Source organism: Achroia grisella, unplaced genomic scaffold (genome assembly GCF_030625045.1).
Source record: "Achroia grisella isolate CSIRO2021 unplaced genomic scaffold, CSIRO_AGI_Agris_v1 utg487, whole genome shotgun sequence".
Lineage (NCBI taxonomy): Eukaryota > Metazoa > Arthropoda > Insecta > Lepidoptera > Pyralidae > Achroia > Achroia grisella.
This window is the reverse complement of record NW_026712891.1, coordinates 2,216,084-2,226,279: the sequence shown is the minus strand read 5'-3', so window position 1 is coordinate 2,226,279 and position 10,196 is coordinate 2,216,084. Positions and strand designations below refer to the sequence as shown.

Sequence of the window (10,196 nt, the reverse complement as noted above, 5' to 3'; positions counted from 1 at the left end):
CACAGCAAGTATTTATACGCATGTGTCTCTTTTGTAAAATGTGAATGCTATCCATGGTCCATTAGTTCACGCAGACGAAGTCGCGGGCACAACTAGTTATTAAATATATTAGCGTACTGCAATAGATTTACTAAGAAATATTTCAAAGTCATATGCATATATATCAAATAATATTAATCTGCTTTCCTTAATTAAATGTAGAAAGGAAAAATATTAAAATGAATGGGAGTTTTTAACCAATATGGCAACACTGCCATTGCTGTCAGCGCTATCCACAGATCACAAAGCATGGATTTGTCATCATATATAAATTAAACAGATACGGACAACTGGAGAACTAAACATTCTAGATATGGCCTTGTCCACCTGATTGGTCAAAGCTGTCTGTTTGTCATTTTGCTATTTTTACTGGAATGTCTCTCAGCATGCATGAACGAAATTTTATGCAACACTGCATTACTTTCCTGGTGATCTGATTTGTCCACAGCATCCTCATTAAACAATACACATACAGACTCATTGTTTGAATCATTAATAACTCCTCAATTCGTTCTTAATCACTGATACTCACAGATATCTAGAAAGTTATTACAAATATTAAAAGAACTTATTCCCAACTCTTCTGTCGATTGGTCGCTCAGAGCAATGTTTTCCCACTTCACAATTGCAACTCTATTCACAATATGGTGAATGTTGTGGTGTTCTATCAACAATTCGTGTCCCATGTTTCTAGCTGTGTTATACTCTGCAAGGTCGAGTAATAAAACTCTATTCTCTTTACTGTCAGTAGAATATTCCTTCTTCACAAAGGTTGCAGACTTTTCCTATAGTGCCTCGTTAGAAGAAAATATCTCAGGATTTTAAGGTCAGTTATTCAAAACGGTATTAACTAATTTATGTTATTAATGTTCTAAATGTTTTTAAAATTCACAAAATACCTAATGTTAACCATAATGTTAAAGTAGGTGTTCTTGGCTTTTAAGTTATATGGTAAATATTAAATAGGTATATCTATACATATAAATAGAATTGGAGTGTCTGTTTGTAACATTGATTAATCGTTTGTTTACTACGTGCATTTGAATATAAATATAGTAGGTACACCAAAATAACATTTTTTACAATTTTTGTCTGTCTGTTCCTGCTAATCTCTGAAATGGCTGGACCGAATTTGACGGGACTTTTTTTGGCGGGTAGCTGTTGTAATAAGGAGTAACTTAGACTACTTTTATGTTAGAAAAATAAAGTTAAATTCACGGACGGAGCCGGGGGAACAGCTAGTAGTAAATAAGAATACTGATGTTGTTACTAAATACTAGAATGGCCTCGGTGCTCTAGCGGTTTAGCACATCGCTTTATATTCGATGGTTGCGGATTCGATTCCTAGTACGGAACAAAAATGTGCTTTTTACTCTGTATTTATAAAATAAATGTACCCACGTATTTGTAGTAATTCCATCAGTTGTCTAATATCTATAACAAAAACTCCTGCTTAAATTGTCTATGGATATTTTTTTTTTGTGGATGATAATGGAATGGTGCACCCGCCTGCGCTAACGGTTTACGCTGGCGGGGCACCAGTGGAGGATATATAAGATGAGCATGAGGTCAGGTTAGTTAGCCCATCGTGACAAATTCACTAGGGATTTAACACGGTGGTTTCCAGGGGGAACCGCGTGGAGGTCGACCTGACATGGTACATTGCTAGCAATGGGGTTATCAATCTACATTACTAACAATCCCCTTCCCCCCTGTCTATGGATATTATTATTATTTATCTATATACATTTTATGATTTTAGTATTCTTCTCTATGTGTATATCGAGGGATAGAACTGTTTTTGAGGGCGAAAATCACCAAAATGTGAAAACTATAAAAGAAATTATTGTTATTAACATTTATTAAATGAAAGACAAAATTACTATTATAAATTATGTTCCCAGTATTCAATGCTGTCAATATAATAAATAAAATGTTATGAACCTAGACAGATCATCGATAGCTTAATTTACACTGAAAGCAATCACATAATAAATGTAAATAATGGCTAGGGTTACCAACCTTAAAACACTAAGCTAGTACGAAGAAAAAACTAAACACATTTGGCTTTTTAATGTCCGTATATCATAGAATTTTAACCCATTTTCGTTATTTTTTTTGGTAAGAATAAATAACGGTGGATGATTATATCGTGAAGAAGATTTGTGATCCAAATCAGATTGAAAATCCATAGACTAAACTAGTATTCGTTGAATTTTATTTATGGATGGAGACTATTATCCGTGGTTATTTAAGTTTTTGTGCTCTATGGTCGATTGGTGTCTCTTGAAGTCTTTTCTCTCATTTAGTGACTAAGCGTTTATTATATTGATTCTATTGAACCTTACGGAAAATTTTACCGCTACGTGCCATTTTATACAACAAAGGAAAAAAAAGAAAACTTATTCGTTCAATCAAAGTGTATTATCATTGTCTTGAGTCTTTTGGTCGGCATTAACAAGGAACAAAACTATATAGGTATGTATCAAAATAATAATATTAATTGATAATACACAAACAAGTATAAAATTACTATTATTTACACTAAATTTCATTTATATCTTTCCTATTTTACAATACATGTTTCACTACGTAATTATTTTTCATTTACGTTTTCTTTCAGAAGCATGTCTGCTACCGCGTTGTTCGGTAACACCTCGGGGCTCGGTGGCAGCTCTGGAGGAAATAAACATTTGGTTGAGTTTCGTGCTGGTAGAATGACCTTAAAAGGTCGCATGGTCCACCCCGATAAAAGGAAGGGTTTATTGTATGTCTATCAAGGTGAAGATTCCTTGATGCATTTTTGCTGGAAAGATCGTACCACTGGCGAAGTGGAGGACGATCTCTTAATTTTTCCTGATGATTGTGAATTTGTCAGAGTCAATGAATGTACCACTGGTCGGGTGTATGTGTTGAAATTCAAGTCTTTTTCAAAGAAATACTTTTTTTGGTTGCAGGTACATCTTTTTATTTACATGCTTTGCTTACATTATCAGTTTAAGGTGTATTGACTAGTTTTAGATACATGCTCACAATTTACATAGAATTTAAAAGTATACAGTCATGGGGAAAATGGCATATGGGAAATGCAAGATGGGGTTAATGTATAAATATGAATTAGCTGACATCTCAATATGTATATAAAATTATTTCTAGTAACATAATTGTATTAAATTTTATGTGTAAGCTATTATAATAATTGCTTTATTTGTTACAACTTTTAGGAGCCTAAAACAGACAAAGATGATGAATACTGCCGTCGCATTAATGAGGCTTTAAATAATCCTCCAACATCAGGTGGCCGCAGTGGTGGTGGTGGTGGAAATCAGGAAGGAGAGATTCAGAATTTCTTTAATAACATGTCACAGCAACAGTTGATGCAACTATTTGGAGGAGTCGGCCAAATTGGAAGCTTATCTTCCTTCTTAGGAACAGTAGGGTAAGTGTTTCTGTGTAATATATTTATTACTTTGGCTGCAGTAAACATGCATACTAATCTCACAGCAAACATACGGCAGCAAACATACATACAATCTACATAATACATAATCAGACATATATAAAGTTAATAAATAAAAGATCCCTTATACATAGCATAAGCTACATTAGTATAAATTAAAGATTGTTTTAGTTGCCACTCATGATGGCAATTTTATATAAAAATTGTCTGATGGCATTCACCTGATGCACATGATTTGCTTATCATATTTGTAGACAAAATTTTCGCTAGTGACTAAAATATTATTTAGTTTGTGTGGCACCCTGTATAGAGGTTGAGACACAGTACAATTACAATATATTATAATAGATTTAGTATGGGAAATTTTATCAAGGTTCAATTCTTCGTAGGATGCAATAATTCGTATTGATCGGGTATGTGTGTATATTCTATATGTACTGTGCAATTATAGCAACAACAGTGGCAACAGTGGTAGCGGCAACACGAGCACCCGACCATCGGCGGGCAGCGGCGGCAGCTCACGCGGTGGTAGCGCTCCGCGCTCTACGGACGCTAACACGCGCTCTACGGAATCGAGCACGCGCTCCACGGAAGCAACCACGCGTACTACGGAAGCGAGCACGCGTACTACGGAGGCAAGCGCGCGCACGCCTGCACCGCTTCGCGCTCGTGATGCACCCGCACCCACTGCTACACCGCCCAACACTGCCACCGCTGGTCAGCCACCAAGTCAGTACATCAACATTACTCATTACACTTATTTTGCCAAGATAGACTTTGTAAAAAGTCCTGGATATCTCTGTCTCAACAATTTCAGAATGATTTTGAGACTTTGATTCAATATGATGTATAGGATGTAGCAGTCAAATTACAAGGTACAGAACCATGACATCTTAGTCCTCAGAAAAGGCAATGAGTTTTTTTGTAGGTATCTGATGTAATAAGGAGTAACTTAGCAGAAAAGGCAATGGCAAATCCTCCTCAATACAAGCATTCATATTAAAAAACATGATTCTAAAATATAAACGTGTTTTAATCCATAATACCTACAAAAAAAAAACCATTGCCTTTTCTGAGACTTATTTTAGAAAAATAAAGTTAAATTCCACAGGGACAAAGCCGCGGGTACAGCTAGTCTAAAATAAAAAAAATATGGTTCAATAAATTGGTTTTGCAGGTACAGCATTGCCTCACTATAGCTGATAATATTATTTGAAAAATTGACATTTACTACTATCGGTTTAGTCTCTGAGATAAAAAAAAAAACTAGATGTATGATGTAATGACCTTGATTGATGAAATAAAAGTATAAATAAATAAAAATAATAAAGAGGTGCCGTACTTGGGGACTGGCTTTTTTTATTTATATATTTATATTTTACTTTAAAAAAATAAAATTTAAAAGTAAGCATCAATATTTTTAAACTTGTATCTTTCGTTTTGCATTTTCAGCACTTCTTTTATACCGAAATTCCAAATTCATATACTACCTTTGTTACATGCCTCAGATTTAATTAATAAGAGGTTTATAAAATACTTTTTAAGTGTTATTTTTTCCTGAACTTGTTATTTATATATAATAATACATTTCCCAGTAATCACTGATATATACTATTCATGGTATTTATATTAAAAAATAAACATTAAAACGTATATTCCATAATAAAAAAAAGTATATTATTCGTCGCCTGAAATCAGAAAATATATATTTAGGTGGCCAAATATTCTTATCGGATTTGCAACGCTACTTCTCGGGGCTCGGGAACGCGCCGCCAGAAGGCGAGAGCGGCGCGGGAGCTGCGGGCGCGGCGGGGGCTGCGGGCGCGGCGGGGCCCTCGGGGGCGGCGGGGCCGGCGGGGGCTCCGCGCGTGGACCTGGGCGCGGCGCTGGCCACGCCCGAGGCGGTGGCGGCGGCCGCGGCTCCGGCCAGCGCGCAGCGCCTCGCGCCGCACCTGCCGCCCGCGCCGCCCGAAGGCACCCAGGACGATGTAAGGACCACCCTGCTCTCACCGCAATTCGCTCAGGTGAACCTTCACGTATTGCGCACCCGCTTCTCTGGTCGCGCTTGTATTCCGCCTTTCGCTCTCCCGTTGTTTGGAAATTTGGGATGGTTTCACCTTGTACGTGATCGTAAACGTGCCATGTACCTAATATTGGCTTCTATTTTGCATGATTAATAAGTATAACATGGAAGTGTTTCGAACGCAGTCCCTGTACTATTCATATGTGGTAGCCGGTGACTGGGATTATGGTAGAGTATCCTATTTCATGTTATCCATTAAAATATTTTTAAAATAATCTTTATTTCAGGCGGCAAACCAGTTTTCGTCGGCGCTGACTTCCGGTCAAATGGCGCCCGTGATATCCCAATTTGGTCTTTCCCCTGAAGTAGTATCTGCTGCACATACCGGCGACATGCAAGCGTTTTTCAAAGCTCTTGAAAATACATCCAATGCTTCAGACAACAGCAAGTCTAATGAAGGAAATGACAAGAAGAAGGATGACAAATCCAAAGATGATAAAAATAATAAAAAGGACGGGGATTCTGGAATGTCTCTAGATTAATTGATTGATTGTTCTTATTATACTTTATGTTATATACATAAATTTATTCTGTATTCACAAAAGTTGAATATATACTTTTCTTTGTTAGCAATAACTGCTTAAAAAATAGTGTTTAAAAAAATCTTACTTTTAATTCCCATGACTATTAATAAATTGATTTGTAGTCGGTAGGAATGTTTAATTAAGAGTGTTTAAATTTGCATTGTTTTAAAATACTCTATCAATAAATTGGTTTTTGTGTATATTATTCTGATATTTTGTTAAACGTATTAAGGTTCACTTTCAATTGTGATTAAAAAAAATAAATTTGGCACAGACATTTTGGTATGAGACGGGAGATATCTTAAGACTCTTTATTGGTTTAAAGCTAGCTAAGTTTTTGGAAACTATTGGTATAATGTTAAACAACCTGTACAATTACAAAGAATTACATACCTACCACTATATTATCAGTGTCAAAATATCATCCGTATTCTGTAATATCTGCCTATTTCTCTCAGGCTACAACTGAAACGTCTTACAAATCAAGCTGTGGGGGTTATTAAGGTACTCACGCAGTTCACTTTTTACAATGTCCAAATCTGCCTCTAGTGTAGGGCGGCAGGATAAGTCGGCCAGGTCAATTAGTGCGTCGTAGTGAGTTCACAAGGTATTCGGGGATCGGAGGAGTACTTGACATGGTGTATTGTTAGCAGTAATAGGCCGACTATGTTCCTTTTAACAAACTCCTAACAGTAGGTGTAGCGCAGAATGTTATTGAAAAAAAAATATTATATCTAAGAAATGCTACATATCTATAAATATGCATAAAATTTCGAGTTTGAAATATGTTTAAAAAGGGTTTTCAATAAATCGTTGTTAAGATTTCCTAAATATTTAGAATCATCGTTCTTTTTCCTGAAACTTCTCGAAATATGAAAGTCAATAGCAAGAAAGGACGAATTGTCAAATGAACTACATACTATTTTAGTGTTGATTAAATGTAGAGTAGAAAACGAGCTGGCCATAAGTCGTCACAGTTAGACATTTGTTTTGTGATTTGAGTGTGGATGGATGAGTAAACAACCATTACACTGGACACTATTTTGAAAAGATGTAATAAACATTATATCTTTTCAAAATAGTGTCCATTCACGTCAATACATCTGCATCCGATAGAACCACTGAGAAAAGCACTTTACCCACTTGTCCTTAGGAATCTCTTTGACGGCCTTCTGAAACGTAGGAGTTATTCTTTTATTTTCGGGAATAAATAAAAATCGCTAGGTGTGAGGTCGGGGCTATAAGGCGGATGACCCAGTAGTTCTACGTCTGAGGTCGCCAAATAATCGCTCGTTTGCCTGCCTGGTGATGGAGGACCCTACTGCGAGGTCGTTTCTCACGCACTTTTTCCAAAACACGTGGCAAACAATTGTTACTGTACTGCAGTAATTGTTTTTCGATCCTCTAAAACAATTGTTCATCCAGAGAACGAGGCCACCATCTTTTTTTCCACGCGTCGACCTCTCTTCACTTTAGTTGGCAAATCGGAAGGAAACACCCACTGTGACTGACTTTTAGTTTCGGGATCATAACAGTAAATCCAGCTTTCGTCTTCCATAACTATGTCAAACACAGAATTTGAGTCACCTCCGTTAAATCAAAATCTTTCATGCATTTCACGGCACCAATCAACACGACGGAGTTTTTGAGCCTCGATCTAATTATGAGATATCCACTGGGCACAAAGCTTCCTAACCGCCAAATGTTCATGGAGGGTTTTGTGCACTTGAGTCATACCAATCCCTAAGCTATAGATAGATAGGTCAGTCTCTATCATGCGCCACACAACACTGATATTATCTTCAGTCGTCGCCGTAGAAGGCCGTCCTTTAGACACATCATCGGTTAGATTACTAGATGGGGCATCATCGTGAATCGTAGTCTATCATAACTTTCTTGTTGACTTAGATGACATCGAAAGTCATAAAAAAGCATCGCACGAAAATTTTTTCGTGTTAATTTCATAATAACGTTACACAGACTATTTTCAATTGGCCGCCAAACTGTAAAACAAATGACAAAGGAATAAATTATATACTCAGTATTATTCGTAGAGTTCCATTTTCAAAATTTTAACAATTTTTTTTAAGCTTTCAATTAGCCAGGTCTAAAAATTTTCAGTGTAGCTCACGTACAGAGGTATTTGTGTGTTAATGTTATTTGGATTTGGTCTCAAAGTAATTGGAATACCAACTAACTCTGGGATCGGAATAGGTCACTATAATAGTTACCTCTATACACCTCTGATATAATAATCACAATAGGGTGAATGTCAATCGAGCACATTAATTGTCAACATATTTATCAGTGAAGTTCGCAATCTCACCAAATTCATATGTACCTATATAAGTTGGTTGCGTGAATATTATATAATCGTTGGTTTTTAAACAACGAGTTAATTGGAGTGTCGTGGTTGATATTATGTAAACAAATTTGGTTTAGAAGATCGAGTACAGGTTTAGCAACGTGTATGAGTAACAACCAATGACCGCAGGGGGATCCTTTGCGACGGTGTGTACAGTGAGGCGGAGGGAGGGAAGGGAAGACTAAATTGAAATTGCTGAACGTTTGCTATCTCTCTTTTTCACTACATTACAGTATATTTCGTGCTTGGTTTGTCTCGGAACGGATAAGAGGAAAGTGAGAAAGTATAGTAAGTATAAGTATTGAGTTTATATGGGTATTATTTTACTTGTTCACCACAGTTCTATGTTCAATACCACCGACTCTCTAGTTTGCTTCAGGAAATCTGTCTTACGGTTTATATCTTTATGCTATGTAGTTAATATAAAACACCAGTAATATAATTTAATTTTCAGATACGTATGGTATACTATACTATGTACCTATCTGTAAAGTTTACTTCTTTCCTTTTAAGAAAATTCTTTGAAACGCCTCTATGGCCAAACCAGCTCTACCTACCTCCAAATAATACAGGTAGTTGAGACAAACTAAAAGTTGACCAACTAAGAACTCAATAATATCCATTAGAATATTAACTACTAAGGTCACTTTTTCGTCGTTGTCTGTATTTTAGTTTTAAGTAGAGTAGGTGTCTACTTCAATTTCCGTAAGTATGATTTTAGACATAGGACATAAAACAAAAAAATAATTATTGTGCAAATTGGCAGCGTACACCAATGATTCAGATTCAAGTATGTTAATATACAGGTTTGTTTTCTACATATGATGATTTATTTAAATAGATATGAAGTCAGTATAAATATTGATATACAAAAGTTTGTTATAAGATTATTGTATATTCCTAGAGCGTAGATAATATTGAAAACTTGAATTTAGAAACAATGCATGTATATTTATAGGTATATATTCCTGTATAAAATACGATACATTTAATTGTATCCCTTGCAATTCATATATTACTTCGAACTAAATGACCCGGAAAGCTTCGTATCACCTACAAAATAATACCTACAATTTTTATTATTATTACAGCTTTTTATCAAAGATTAATCACTGTTTTAACACTAATTGGTTTTGGCCAATACAGCTTGTAAGATTTACTAGAACTTGCAGTTTTAATAGAACAAGTACAAACATACCATAATTATTTCATAGCGAACAAAATTAAAAATAAGTATCTATGCCTCTATAATTGGTAAAGTTCTTTTTGATTTTCAGAAGTTAATAACGAAATGTAAGATTTTCACAAAAATTAAGTTGTATGCTACTAGGCCTATTTTATAATTAGAAGAATTTAGAATTAGACCTTTAAATATTCATTTATATGATACAGTTAAGTATTTTATATTTCATTTCTATATCTAAGTATTAATTTAACCTTCTTAATTAAGAACACTGAAACACGTGGCGCTATAACATGAAATAATAATAATGAACATTACGTGCAGTAATAAAGTGAGAATGCAATGTGTCACCACTTGTTTTGACTAAGAAAAGGAAATAAATACGTGAGAGAAATAGAAGGAAAATTTGAACGCTCGGCAGCGTAGTTCTCATAGAATTATATAGTATGTATTAAAATAATTTGAACCGAGGTTCAGTAAAAGAGCACATGAGCTTTGAAAACCTTGTACGAAATCATGGGTAACCCAGTCGCACAGACATT

At 35.5% G+C, this 10,196-nt stretch overlaps 1 protein-coding gene across 2 annotated transcripts; it reads left to right on the top strand.

Moving 5' to 3' along the window:
• The first annotated feature begins 2,306 nt into the window (after nt 1-2,306).
• LOC131845815 (proteasomal ubiquitin receptor ADRM1-A) lies at nt 2,307-6,757 on the top strand. Of its 2 annotated transcripts, none has more exons than XM_059194939.1 (6): nt 2,307-2,517; nt 2,666-2,996; nt 3,264-3,478; nt 3,951-4,228; nt 5,213-5,523; nt 5,810-6,757. In XM_059194939.1, the coding sequence occupies exons 2-6, from the start codon at nt 2,667-2,669 to the stop codon at nt 6,062-6,064; spliced, it is 1,389 nt and encodes a 462-aa protein (XP_059050922.1). In that variant the 5' UTR covers nt 2,307-2,517; nt 2,666; the 3' UTR covers nt 6,065-6,757. The 2 variants fall into 2 exon arrangements, with proteins under 2 accessions (XP_059050922.1, XP_059050921.1); XM_059194938.1 differs by having other exon boundaries at nt 2,663-2,996; nt 5,810-6,754.
• The last annotated feature ends 3,439 nt before the right edge of the window (nt 6,758-10,196 follow it).